Source organism: Pithys albifrons, chromosome 1 (genome assembly GCF_047495875.1).
Source record: "Pithys albifrons albifrons isolate INPA30051 chromosome 1, PitAlb_v1, whole genome shotgun sequence".
In the NCBI taxonomy this organism is placed as follows: domain Eukaryota; kingdom Metazoa; phylum Chordata; class Aves; order Passeriformes; family Thamnophilidae; genus Pithys; species Pithys albifrons.
The window spans coordinates 92,009,971-92,024,565 of NC_092458.1; the positions used below are offsets into that span (position 1 = coordinate 92,009,971).

The 14,595-nt window shown below is 44.2% G+C and overlaps 1 protein-coding gene across 2 annotated transcripts in view; it reads left to right on the forward strand.

The window, feature by feature from the left end:
• The window catches only part of LSAMP (limbic system associated membrane protein), a 323,673-nt gene that overhangs the window by 192,732 nt on the left and 116,346 nt on the right, over positions 1-14,595 (forward strand). For both annotated transcript variants that reach the window (XM_071560498.1, XM_071560491.1), the window contains exon 3: positions 9,882-10,007. In XM_071560498.1, the coding sequence (XP_071416599.1) occupies positions 9,882-10,007 (126 nt within the window). The remainder of the gene's footprint in view (positions 1-9,881; positions 10,008-14,595) is intronic.

Here is a 14,595-nt window from a genome sequence, read left to right on the forward strand (position 1 = left end):
TGATACTTGAGCAGGGTGGTTGGACCAGATGACCCACTTATATCCCTTCCAACCTGACCCATTCTATGATTCTATGACTCTCCCACAGTTTACTAACACTAAAAGACCAGGAAAAAAAATTGTCAGTTTCGAAGAGGGCAGACTTGAGCCCCACTAGAACAAGAAGACAATGTTTTTATGTGTTTTGGTAAAACTGCTGGCCACGTGGAATAAGCCTTATGCCTGGCAGTCTGGGAGAGATTCTCCTTTAATTGAAATGGCATCAATTCAATGTAATGTGTTTACAGAACAAAGCTCTTGGAATTCATCCTTTTCCCCCCTTTCAGGTTGTCTGCATGTATACAGCACATCTTTACCACTGAGCAAAGCTTGGAAAGGGAAACAGTGGGAAACTTCCAAGACGTCAAGGTGCTGCTGCACGTGGCTGAACCAAAACAGAGCACACTCCCTTTTGGCAGGGAATCTCCAACAGCAGAAATTCTCTTCCTCAGAAAACCTTGGCTCTTGGTTGGTTTGTGGGAAAATCACCACAATCACATCTCAGCTCTAGCCAACTGCTTACTTTGTTCAAAGACACCTTTACTTCTGGAGTACTAAATTTGTTTTTTCCTCTTTTCTGCTTGATCAGACTTGTGTAGATGAGAATTTTTAACAAGAGGTATTCTTTGTTTTGAACGGTTTGGCTTTTTCTACTCAGATGATGATAACATCCTGGCCTTTAGAAAATAGGCTGCTGCAGCTGTCACCAAGCTAACAAGTGAAGGTCTCACAGCTAGCATTTCATAACTGCGTGGAGGGGAAGGCATTTGCGGATCCAGCAATAGTGACAACGCAGGAATGTGCTGAGCAGCTCAAGCTGAAAAAATGTGGAGCTGCACTTTCAGTCTTTTTCACACTCAAAATTTGTGTATTCTTATCAGATAGCTGTCCTGGGACATAAGTTGGAAATTTACAGATCAAGGACATACTTAACTGTCTTCTCCAAATCTGTGCACTTAACAGAAGAGTAAATTTTATCTAAAGCATGAAGGATGGGATGCCATCCAGAGGGACACTGACAAACTTGAGAAGTGGGCCTATGAGAATTTCCTATGATTTAACAAGACCAATTGCAAGGTGTTGCACCTGGGTTGGGGCAACCCCCAGTATCAATAGAGTCTGGAGGATGAACAGATCAAGAGCAGCCCTGCCACGAAAGACTTGGGGATGCTGGTGGGTGAGAGGCTGAACACAATCCAGCAGTGTGTGCTTACAGCCCAGACACCCAAACGTGTCCTGGGCTGCATCAAAAGCAGCTTGGCCAGCAGATGGGAGGAGGAGATTCTGCCCCTCCACTCTGGTGAGACCCCAGCAGGAGTGCTGCATCCAGCTCTGGGGTCCGGAGTACAAGAAGTGCTGCCAGCAGAGGGCCAGCACGGTGATTAGAGGGGTGAAACATCTCTTCCATGAGGAGAGGCTAAGACAATTGGGATTGTTCAGCATGGAGAAGAGAAGGCTTCAAGGTGACTTAATTTTGGCTTTCCAATACCTGAAGGGATTTTGCAAGAAACGTGGAGAGAGACTATTTACTGGAGCATGTAGTGACAGGACGAGGAAGAATGGCTTCAAACTGAAAGAGGGCAGGTTTAGATTAGATATTAGGAAGAAATTCTTTGCTGTGACAGTGGTGAGGCACTGGAACAGGTTGCCTAGAGAAGCTGTGGCTTCCCCATTCCTGGAAGGGTTCAAGGCCAGGTTGGACAGAGTGCTGAGCAACTTGGTTTAGTAAAAGGTATCCCTGCCCACAGCAGGGGAGTTCAAACTAAATGATTTAAGGTCCCTTCCAACCCAAGACATTCTATGATTCTTTGTAAAGGTCCGAGTATGGGATTATTATCTTTGTTCTTTATACTTTTGACTGAAAGCAAACCCAGCATTTCCAAAGTGCTACGCTTTTCACTCCACTAGAAGCCTGAAAGCAATCTTGAAAGGTGGGTACAGCAAGCTCTCCCACTCCAGTTTGCTTGTTTCAAGGTGTGAGGAAGGAAAACCTGCTAATAAAAGATATTTTACATATACCACACACATTTGATTTGAGTGAGAGGCTTGTCACACAGAAGCTGTCTCAGTTGAAACTGAGCCAGATCCTTGGGTATGTGGTATGCACGAGGCACTTGGGAGAGTCATATTCACCACTCTGTGGCTTATCAAAGAGGCTGTGGAATAAACCATGGGCAGCCAAAGGAATCTGAGAACAGCATTTGGAGAGAGATTCCTTTTCTTTTCAGCCTGTATGTGGATGTCTGTCAGGTGGTTCATGAAGGCTTTTCTGTTGGTTGTACTGTCTGTCCCTAATGAGCCGAACATAAGCAACAGCATAAGATCTGAAAACAAACAAGCAAACAAGCATTTTGTCTCTGTTTCTCCAGCATGTAAAGCTATGATGGATAACCTCATCTTCATCCAGAGTGGGGTGTTAGCTGACATTAACTTCCTCCCCTGCTTGCCTAATGAGGAAAATCCCAGTCATCTCCCTAAACCTTTTCCAAACCTGTACTTCTTGCCCCAAAATTACATAGACTTTTCTCTGTTCTTTTTTCTCATACCTGGCCTGTGCTTCCCTAGTCTACTTCCCAAAGACAGAGTTAACAGGCAGGAGCCGAGGACTGCTGGGACTCAGTTAAAACCTCATAATCTTGCTTTTTTTTTCTCTCAGCTGGCTAATAAACCATCCCTGACTGCAGCATTTCCTTGAAGCCATCACCCATTCTGGCGTATAAGAATTTGTCCAAAGGCCATTAACATCAGAGGAGGAGCTCTTTGGGCTCTGAATCAAGCCCTAGAAGACAGCATATTAGGACTCTGCTACATGCCATATACATCCAACATGCTTAATATTTCTGTGGAAAAGTTCTTCTTAAGAAAATTCTCAGGTCTTTGGAGGATCTGGACACTAAGGACAATTTTTCTCATAGAATTTCTCTTCCAGGATGGCTGATTATATTTGTAGAAGAAAGTATTTTGTATTGTTACTGTCCCATAAGTAAATAATTCCAAGATTTAAAAAGAACAGTTTAAGGGAATATATAAATACACTTGAAACAAAGCTGTGTACATCTGTAGTCTTTAAAGTGTTTGGGATTAGGTGGCATTCCAAGGGTTAATCTCTGGGGATTAGCATGGCAAGCACTTCTGTTGTTGTTTACACGTGTCCTGTGAGGAAGGCTGTGTTTTCACAGCAGGCTTCTCTAGGAGGGTTAGTTTTACAAGCAGAAAGAACCAGAGAAATGCAAACAGCAAATGCACAGAGCAGTACTATAAAGAGAGGAACTGCAGATAAGTGGCATAAACTCAATATGTTAATAGAAAAGGAAAAGAACTGCATATCCAGACATGCAAATCTGCTATTAAGGGGATATTTGGCGTATGACTGGCTTGTGCTTTATGCTTTCATGTACATGCTAAGCACATAACTGAGAGCCTGCTCTCCTGGGCTGCATCAGGATCCACAAATGTGGGTTCTGTAACCTTGCGCTTAGTGGGGGAACACCAAAATGCCAGGTGTGGGTGGAATGCTCTCAGCTTTGGACCAAGACTGGGGCTGGATCTGCTTTAGAGTGAAAGGCTGGCATCCTGGTTTAAAGCAGAGGTACTGGGCTAGGAGCAAGAGTGAGACTGTTTTTAACCCTGTCACCTTTAGTGCACTGAAGAACAAGTTGGCTTTGGACTTAAGAAATTCTTTTCTGTCTGTTTATATCTCAGTCAGGAAGTTAAATAATTTCTCTTCTGAAAATTTCATGGGGACCAGTTTAAAAAAAATAGAGTCTGTGGGAATGAGTATAAGCAATTGAGCCTAGTCTCTGTGCTGACTTTTCCAACAGCTCAGGAGTGGGACAGTCCAACAGAATTTGCATTCTATGCTGCTCTCAGCTAAGAAAGAATGTACTGGAAGTGCCTTCCATGAATGTTATGAAGAAAAATAGTCCAGACACTTAACTATATATTGGATGAGGCACAGCCTTCCTTTGGACAAAATGTTTTGGCTTGTAAAGCTCTTCCTCTCTAGTGCAGTGAGCTCTGACATGCTACCCACCTCAGCAAACTTGGATTGCTTTCCACATGGCTTTGATTTACAGCATCCTGTCTGCTTCTCTGCTCCCAGTAAGTGCAATATGCACAGTCCTCATGTGGATATTAAATAATTTCCTGCCTGGTGTCTCAACTGCACAATGGGAGCGCTCACCAAGATGCAAGGCCCAAGCTTGCAGTCCCTGTGCTTCCTTCTGTCCAGCCTCTCTTGGCATCAGAAGCGGCACTCACTGCAGACCAGCCACAGTGGTGCAGAGTGGTGGGGGAGCACTCTGTGGGTTGGGAATGCAGATGTCTTTGAGTGGTTTCCATGCTCTTGGCTGAGATAGACTCTTCCCTAAGGGCCACTTGACAAGGCATTCCCTTTAAGACAATAAAAGAAGCACTTTTTACACCTTCTAAAAACACTATAGTGTATTTTGAGCTGGTTTTGGTTTCCAGAGGATTAAAAAACAAAACCAAACCTTCAGCATTTGCCTCTGCTTCACAGAAGCTTTAATGCCGAGTAAGGCGCTGGCAGGGTGAAACCAAGCCTAGCCAAGCGGGAGGTCAGAAGGCTGTTTCAGAGCCCAATCTCTTTCATGAAGTTCAACAACTTCACTTGCTGCCCTCTCGCCCTGGTGACAGCTTTGTCTCCCTCTGGCTGAGACTGCAGCGGACATCCGACTGTCAAAAACACATCTTGGGTCTCATGTTGCATTTCTTCTGCAAAATGCTTCAGAAACATTAGCATGCTGCATCCCAAAGGGTGCCTGGATTTTACTTTCCAGTCCTCAGCATGCTCCCTTTGCGGACTTTAGCTTCAACAAGCTGTTTCTTGTTACAGCTGTAAAGATCTGTGATTAGCCTGCTGTACACATAAGAGGGAAATTAAACCATTTAGTTGTGTTTAGCAGCTCAGCCCAGTCTTCAGGTCCTCTCTTCCCCACTAAACACTTTAACTAAACAATGACTAATGAGGCCAATTTGCTATCAATTAATTGCCCCAGGAAAGGACCCCTAATTGTGGTGAGCAAGGTGGCTGCTCCAAAGCATTCAAGGACCATATGATGGGCAGCGTCCCCCCTACCTCTGCCTAGGGGCTTATTAGCGTCTTTGCGTTTGTTGCAAAGTGCTGTTAATTGGGAGCTGGGGACAAGGAAATGAGAACTCTCGAGGCTAATTGATAGGCACCTGCAGAGGGCTTTAGTGGCTGCAAAGTTCCTTTGACTTTGGAGAGAAGTCCTGATGTTTTCTTTGTTTTGCCCTGAGAGCCGGGGACTCCTGTGTATTAGTGGACAGGAGTCTTAATTTTCTCTAGCAGATGGGGGTCCTACTTGCCAATAGAGAGGAAGGAAATAGGCTGGAGGAAGCAACTAATGAGGATATATGGAAGGAATTTCAGTGACTTTTTCCATTTGTATCCAAGGTGCCCTTCTTGGGACAAGCAGAGCACTCAAATGAAGCTTATGGGCTTTCTTAAGAAGTTTCAATACTATTTGCATCTGTGTCTTGGAGGTGTTAAACAGCTTTTGCTGTATTACAGATCTGTAAGGTGGGAATAAGAGATGTAGTTTTTAAAATGTATTTTGTGACTTACTGACAAAATACTTGGCTGTTAAGCAGTCATCTAGTTTCAGACTGGGGAGTAATGCCCCACTGTAGAAGGCTGCTAAGTTTAAGGGTCATGCAAAACTCTGTTTGCCCATAGGCAACAGTCAGACCATCTGATTATGAAAATTTCATGTGAGTGCATTATAGGGCTCAGAACTGTCTTCCAAATAGATCTCATCTTCATTTTTACTCTACCATTCCTGATTTGAGTTCCTAGTCCTGTGCTTCCTGCCCTTGCCTCTAAAAACCTGTCCTCCTCCTGCACTGAGATCTTGTGTGTAGCATCATGAAAGTGGAGTGCCACAGTGCAGCCAGAAACTGCTGCCAGGTACCTGTAAGTACCCTTTGCATGTAAGTACCACTTGTGCAAAGCAGTGGTTCCTATTCCAGCCACTTTGTGCCTGTGCTATGCTTGAATGCTTTGTTCAAGAGGTAGGTATTTGAACTGTTTGGGAGCTGTAGTATGGCCAGTTCTAGTATAAACTAATTAGGAAAAGACCTCTGAAAGTGTTACTTCTTATGTCCTTCAGCTGGAGGGGCCTCAATGCTTTCTTGTTCCATCCCAAGTTGGACTCCTGGAAATGTACTCAGGATTTGGCCTCCTGGGTGTCCTCCTGGGTGTCAACTCTTGTCTCTTAACCGTTCAGCTGACTCATTTACTGTGAATTAGTGGTGTAGCACTACTCCTTGCCTCCCTCCATAGCCTTGACTTAGAATGTTGATTCAGCCCACCCACACCTTCCCAGGTAATATGTCAGGAGAAGTTTTGAGCTCTGAAGGGCTTTGGTCATAAAAGGCAAGGATAACAACAGCAGATGTTTACGTGTTTGCTTGTTTGTGGTTTCCTTTCTGCCTCTCGTATACAGCCCCTGGTCTGTAATAACTGCTATAGCGAGTGTTTTTGTGGAAACAAATCACTTGCTTTCATCTGGAGAGCAACAGTGATTGTGCTGGGGAAGCATGCTCTATTTTTCATGTCTCAGTCTTTCTTATTATTTAAATTAATGTGAGTTGCAGTTGTCACAAAGTGAAGGATTGACGGCAATTAAGTAGAACAGACTTGGTGCAAGCTGTTTATGCACAAGCCTGTCCTACCTAGCTCTTTCACTTTGTCTTGCTTGGGATTTGAATTCCCGTGCTGGTTCTCACCTTGCACCCCTTGTGCTCTTCAGCCCTCCCAGCCCAGAACACCCTACAGTATTTCTGCCCTTGCCTCACTCCTTCCTTGCAGTTCCGCTGCTCTTCTAATCTGAGCTTCTCACAAAGAACAGCTACTGGTTACTTTGGGACTTGTTATTTACTGTCAGTGACATGGAAGATGAGGTGCAGACCTTGCATCAGCTTTGTCCTGCAGATGTGAAGTGTAGAAGAAACAAGTGCATGAGTTTCAAGACATTTTTCTCAGCATTCATTTTCTTCTCTCCAGAATCAGTCTCTGGTGTGGGTGGGGCATCCTTGTCTCTCTGGAAATGAAGCAGTGGGGTACTCACTGTGCTTGCTTTTCTGTCTCTGCTCCCCACCCCATCTAGCAGGATCCTAAGCTCGGTGTACTGGATACCTCATATTACATTTACACAGAAAGGGAGGAAAAAGCTGGCAATTTTATCTTTCTCAGCAGTACCAGAGACCCTGACAGTGATTTCCCATGATCTTTGGAGCCAGAGGGGTCCAGCAGCAGCCTACTTTTCCTTGGAGGGAGAAGTTGTTAGTCAGAATATGAAAATGTCTGGAAGCACTGTTTAGCTGTAGTATTTGCCCTGCTGTGGGCTTGCAGCGTGTGGTTTTTCCTCTGCTAATGGTTCAGAGACATCAGACTCAAACGAGTTTTACAGTTGAGGGTCAACAGGAGGTGGCTGAGCAAAAGGAGGCTCTGACACCAAGAAGATCCTGGCCCTGGGAGGTTTTATTCTCAGCAGTCCTTCCAGCAGTCTAGGACATGTGGAAAAATAACACAACTCACACTTGGGAAAAAATAATAAGGTCAAAGCTTCTCATTTAAGACTGTCCTAAAAAGGTGTGTGCACAGCAATGACAAGTGCCAAGGAGGCAATGCTAACTGTTGCTGGTGCTGACAATTTTGGCATTTTAACATGCTGGCTTGACATCCTGAAAATTAAAAGTCTCTGACTTTTTATCTGAGTGAAATTATTGTCCACTGGCTTTGGATTCTAAGCAGATGAAGCCAAACCAAGTTTTGAATTTACAGGGAAATTATTTCCTGCCCTATTTGCTCTTCTCTCAGCCTTTCCTTGCCCTCTGACCAAGCTGTCATCTGAAAGGAACCAGCCATTATGTTTCTAACAGGATTTCAGCCTTGGATGCCCTTTTCTCCCTCATCTGAAAAAGTGGCAAGCCAGATATGACCATCTGGACACATGCTCCTCCCCTTGGGCATTTGGTAGGCATAGTCAGATGTGTTTGTATTTGTTGAGTTTACTTGATTCTCTGTAAACTAAAATGTCTTGATGGCTTTGAAAAGTGGCAGGTTGCACATGTCCTAACTGCAGCTCTGCTGCTGCCCTGTGGTGGTTTTTGCTGCTCTTTCATCAACCGTGGCTGGCATTGCATCGTTCTGCTTGGACTTCACACTGGCCTAAAGTTCCATCTGCTAATCCTGCTTGAACTTGGTTCTTGGTTTGCTGCACAGCATTTTTTCTTCTTGAAAGTGGTAACCATTTGAGGCTATGATAATATTCCCAAGATGTGGTCTCACCACTGGTGTTACTCCTGGGCTCTGCTTACCCATGTTTGCTGGGATAACACGTGACCCTATTGTGTTGGCCCACAGCTGATTTCTCACTGCCCTCTGCACTGTCACTTCACAGATTATGGCAATCCTTCCCCAGTGTGCCTGATTTAAATACCTCCTTGCCAGGGTGAGTGAGAGTGTCAGCAAATACATTCCTCACTTCTTTTTGACAGGTCCCCTTCCTCCAAGGGAGTCCCATAGTCATGGATGCTCGGGTGCTGTCCATGAGTCTGGGGCCTACAGAGAGAAACTAGTGAGCTGTGGGCTGTACACAATATTCCTATGAATTCAGCAACACAGCTGGAAATAGTCAGTTGCTCTCTTCAGGCTTCATTTTCTTTTTCCCACCTAGCTCAAAAGGACCATCAGGCATTCCTGCCAGGGAGGGGGAAGGGGAGACTGTTGTCTGTTTACTCTGTGGTAAGCAAAGCAGAAAATTATGTTGTTTCATTCCTCGCTACACACAAATTTGGAAGCTGAAAATATATTTAAAAAAAAAAAAGGAGATTCCTTTTCAGTCAAACTCCCTCACCACCTCTGGGGTGTGAAGCATAGAAGCAAGACATGGATGTGAGGGAGGAGAAACTGCAACAGCTGATGTACTCTATACCTGCAGGTGCCTGTTCAGGTCCCAGCATGGTCACTCTGGTCCTGTGACGCAAACTCAGCCTGGAAGGTCTTTAGGGATCCTGAGTGCCCAAGCAATGGCTGGTCTAGTGGATCTTAAAGACCCTACTGTGTTTTCGGTGCTGTGCTGTGCGAGGTGCAGTCATCCAGAAGCTACAGGTGCTACCATGGGGTATCTCTCCTTGTTGAAAGATGTCACAGAAACCTTCCTGCTCTTGCCACTGTACAAATTCCCATTAGCTGTGGCATGCATCCTTGCTTGTCATGCCATTCCACAGTCACAACAGAAATATTGAGCTTATTGGCTCTCTGGTTCAATTCCTGATGAGCATTTTGTTTGTGAGCAGCAGAGCAGGATGCTGGCTAGCAGCATGGGTCCTATCTGCCCCTGGGAGGTAGCAGTAACTAACACACCCTCCAAGTCAGTGCCTTGAAGCCTGGCATCCTACACGAGGATGTAGAACTCCATCTGGGACTGTTTGAAGTGTAAAAATTAGCAGGGGTGGTGCCTGGAGCTTACTGGCTGCTTCCATGCAGCCTTGGGCCAGGTAGGCAAGTTCTTAGAGGTTATTTTATGAAGACCTTCAAACTTGTCCAAACACAAAGCATTGCAGTTACAGCAAAGGCCATTTCCTACTTGTGGATCTCTGAAACAGTGGTACATACTACTCTGATGTAATTTTAGAAGCCGAGGTGGGCATGAGGAGTAATGAGTCATGAATGAGGTAGCCTGTGAGAGGACTCTGGCTGGCTCTGATAAATAGGTAGGTAGTTTAATAAGCCAGACAGGCTGCCCTCCACAATTCTTCTTCTATCAAGGTCCAACTTTCTTTTGTTTTCACAGTTCCACCAAAGATCTCCAATATCTCCTCGGACATCACCGTGAATGAAGGCAGCAATGTGACTCTGGTTTGCATGGCAAATGGGCGTCCTGAGCCTGTCATCACCTGGAGGCACCTCACCCCAACAGGTAAGAGATCCAACTGGACTTGACTGTGCTGATGATTTGTGAACTGTTCAGTAGTGTCTTTCTCTTCCAGCATCAAAAGAAAATTTCAGGAGCAATCCAGGCAGCTGTAGAAAAGTGGCAAGAATCTTAAAATGCATTTCAAGCTTGTTTTGAGGTGCGATTTCCCAGGCACAACAAACAGGTTTTCCAAGTGAACAAATGAAATTACTTCAGTAGATGCTCTACAGAATTGGACCTGTAACTCTGTTTAGCTTTGGTCTTCATCTAGTTGTCACATTCTCTGCTGCTGGTAATGCACAGCACAGCAGTGGAGACAAAATCCTCCCAGTGCCAGACACAGGGAAAAAGATTTCTGCTGAGATATCACATAAAAGAGGTTCTCTCTGAAAACAATGGAATTCGCTTCCTACTGATTTGCCTTAAAAGTGTGAGGCAAACAGTGGCACAGGTGATTTCCTGCTATGCTACACTTCAGCAGGCAGTTGTCTTGTGTCTTGTGAGATGAGTAAAGGAGGCATTTGATCTTCAAGGTGAGTGAAGGGCAGGATGGAGACAGAATAAAGGAGAACTCACCATCTTTGTTCTGCTATCTAACTGCCTTCCATGCTCAAGGGTGTGACAAGCTTGGAAGGAGAATATCCCATCAGTAGTCAAACTCTGTGGGGTTAGCAGATTGGGTTGCAGGAAAACCTTCACACCCCAAAGTTTTATCAGTGGGATGAGAACAAGAGGTAGGTTTCTATTCTTCATGTCCTTTGAGGAGAGAAGAACTCTTTGGTTGATTTCTTTTGCTATCAGATATTCTTTCATCTAAAATGCATAAGGAAGGCATTGATTAGCTCCATGTGAATGGTCTCCTGTGATACTTCCGTATATGTAAGGGGTTAAAGAGAGCTTGAGGTAGGCAGAGTACAAACATTCTGCATGTGCTACAGATAGTCAATCTATCTACTGCAGTTAAGCAGCCAGAAAAGGGGAGAGTGTTGCAGAAAGAATGTTTAAGAGAGAAAGGTAGAATGACATTTGGAACAGAGCTTATTCCCAGGGCTGCATCTGGAACTCCCTGGATTTGGAGCCTGTGGTTCAGGTTGGGGTTGCTCAGATTCCCTGTCTTGTCCCTTCACCAAACCAAAGTCCTTCTGAGCTTTCAAGTATGTGAAAGGCAGATATGCAGCTTGTATTTCTGGCCCATTTCTTCAATGCCAAAAGAAGGAAGATGAGGAAAGACTGCCAGGAGGAGGTGGGAGGAGCAGAGCTGAGGAAGGGGTCACAATGCCTCTGTGTTCCATTACTCCCTGACTTTCCTCTTCTGCTTTTTTCAGTATTAAGCCTGATGGTGCCATTCACATTTATAGGAAAATGGTTCCTAATTTTTTTCACCTTTAATAGTGTATATAGAATCTTCTACCTCTGGCATTTCTGTTCTTAAGGTTTCTTTCACATCAAATCTTACATCTGACTACTGCATCAGTCTTTCAGTTCTCAATCTAACTCTTTCTTATATTCCAGAAGAATATATTCCCTAGCTCTTCTGTGAGCGCAGCCTAACATTGTCTGAGTTAAGGGTGTTCCAAGGATGCTGGCTTAAATCTTCATGAAAACTAAGACCTGGCACACATGAGATGCATTGTTCAAAGCAGTAAGAAAATTCATGTCCTGACTCATCACTTTGGCTGTTGATGCTTTGTGTGGGTTTTTTTTTCACTTGTACCATGTACTCCATTATAACAGATATAGACTTCTTTTCTCCCTTTTATAAAAGTCTCCTCAGAACAAATCTTCATTCTAGCTAGCACCTCTGGTGAGCAACAGAACTGGAGCATCCCGTCCCCATTTTGACTCCAGAGTGAGCTTTCCTGGATTTGTTGTTCAGTTTTCCAGCAGGTCCCATCACATTTCTTCTCTCATACTTGTGTGTCTCAGAGGTGTTGCCTTGTTAGCCTCTCTCAGTAACACCTCACTGACTCCTTTCCAATCCCTTCTCAGTCCTCAGTCCTTGAAACCTAATCAAGCACCCCCTTTGTAAGAAAGCAGAGGTTACAATGAAGGGCTGGCAGTCCTCAGTCTGTCACCTCCACTTACTGTTGTTCTCTCTCTTTTCCCCCATCTGAACCCATCTGCTATCTTTCACGGATACCAAGGAACTGCTTTCAGGCAGACATCAGGTCTCTGAGCAACATCTAGCCCAGTGAGACACTTGTCCCAAAATGGGAGAATGAAGGACTTCTTTGAAGTGTTTTCCTTGAGGTTGACAATTAATATAAATTCCAAATCTATTTCAGAGCTGCTGCAGTTGGAAATGCATCTTATCTTGGAATCTCTCTTTTCCAGAACTGCAAGGCATTTTGGCTCCATTTATGTGAGTTTTGAAGACATCTGCTATGCATCAAAGAGCTATTTTAGGTCATCGTAAAGGTTTTTTAATATATATCTCTCTCCTTCGATTTTTTTCATGGTTAAACTCATGACTGCAGCACTGGAAGAAAGAGTGTTATTGAGCTTGTGTGGGAGGTTTTGAATGGACAGGTAGTGAAATTAAACCTGTATTGGGGGGCAAGAGTGCCATATTACTTTTTCACTGTGCACTCTCCTCAAGGAGTTCATTAGCGATTTTGTCCGCTGTTTCTTTCATTCATTGACTTCGTCAATAGCGTTTGTTGGCTAATTACCCAAGTTAGGACCACAGAAATGATTTATTTCTTGTTGACTGGGAAGTGGGAGATGCAAATGCAATTGCAAAGGGAAATCGGTGTTACTACTTACGCAGAGAAGACAGGGATGCATGTGATAGTTCTTTTAAATGCTATGATCATAGCCTACTCATCTGCCTATCTGGGAAGTTAAAAAAAATTATTTATAAAATGCTCATCCTTCAGTGAGGAGCTGAACCAGGCATTTTTCTTACATCAACTGTAAGTCCCCAAGCCCTAAAGCTGCCTCTAGGAAAAACCCCTCTCCTGAAGCAGCCTCTAGGAAAAACCCTCTCCTAACCCTGTGAGGTAGCTAAAGTGTGACTGTAGCACTGACACCTGGGAGAAAAACAGGAAAGGTTAAAAATACCTTAATAATTCCAATGGCAAATGACAATACAGATCAGCTTTAATTTGATGAAAGCAGGAATGACGTTCTTTGGAATTATGCAAGTCCTTACTTTCCTCTTCTGTTCCTCTTCAGAAGATTGACTGACTGTATTTTGACAGAGCAGGTGGAGAGGGTCACGGAGACCCTATTCTTTCTTATCTGACAGACTGTTGTTCTGTAGGACATTGGCAACCTGGTCTAAGTAGTTCTGGATAATTTAATAGGCATTGCCTGGGAGCACAAACAGCTTCATTAGCTCTTCTTCTCCAGTCAGAGGAGCTCTTTTCTGAGGTTGCCAACCTGCAGATTTCAGCAGCAGGACAGCACATCCCTCCCTGCTCATGGTCTGATCCCTTTCCTGGGATTCAGGACACAGCTGTTTGTGATGGTAAGCCATGGAAAAGATTATAGCAGCCCTCTAAACTAGATTTGTCAGGAAACTGTGATTTGTTCAGTTAGAGTGGAGGTGAGTATTGATGATGTCCTCTACAAACTGTGACAAGTTGCAGTTGTCAGCATTAGAAATACATGACTAGGGGATACACTGTGGTCTTTTGTCTCTTGAAAGGGACAAACCCCAGATTTTTTGTACAAAGAGTGTGCGGTACCCTATAGTTTTATCATCCTTAGTATTAGCTTATAACCTGCCTAATCCATGGCTCACAAAGTCATAGATTAATTCTTCCTCACTGAATACAATAACCCTGAATATCCAGTAGCTGCAGCCAGCTTGGAGGAGGTCCCAGCACAGGAACCTGTATCATTTACCACACTGGCATGGTCTGTGCAGGCTACCACAGGCAGCCTACCCATCTATGGTTCGTTATGTTAGCAGGTGCTCTGTTTTCCATGTTTTACCATGCACCAAGGTAACAACTAACACAGCCAAGAAAAGAAGCCAGTAAGACAGATTAGAGATGGTAGCCAGTGACTGCTTTTGAGCTCATCTTAGTTTTACTTCATGTCTTTATTGACTTATTTTTATTCAGGATAATGCGACTTCTCCCTACCCATAAGATGCTGAGATCACAGTCCAGAGGCTTTATAATTTATCATTCCTCATCCCTGTCTTATTCAGAGCAATACTAGATGCCTGGTTGACTGAAAAAGAGCTTTCCGGGGAAAATAAAGATTCATGTATGTTCATGTTCTTATCAATAAACTCCCTCTCAACAGAAGCCCGAAAGAGAGGCCTCTTGGGAATCAAGTTAGCAGCAATATGAGCATGGACAGTTGTTGCTAGGCCTTTGCATTACTAGAGATCTCACTGCCAGTCCTTTTACTGTGGACAAATACAGAAGAAAAAGGCAGCTCCTGTCCTGAGGAGCTGATACTCAAGCTCACAGGAGCAGTCCCATTCATGTTTCTGCTCTTTTACCACAAGGCATCAGTGGTTGAAACCTTCCTTAGGGTCTTGCTCACGAGTGCTTTGGCAAGTGCCATGGCATTGGTACCATGTTTATGACAACCTGAGAAGAGGTGATGGCAGGGAGGCAAAGCTAGTATT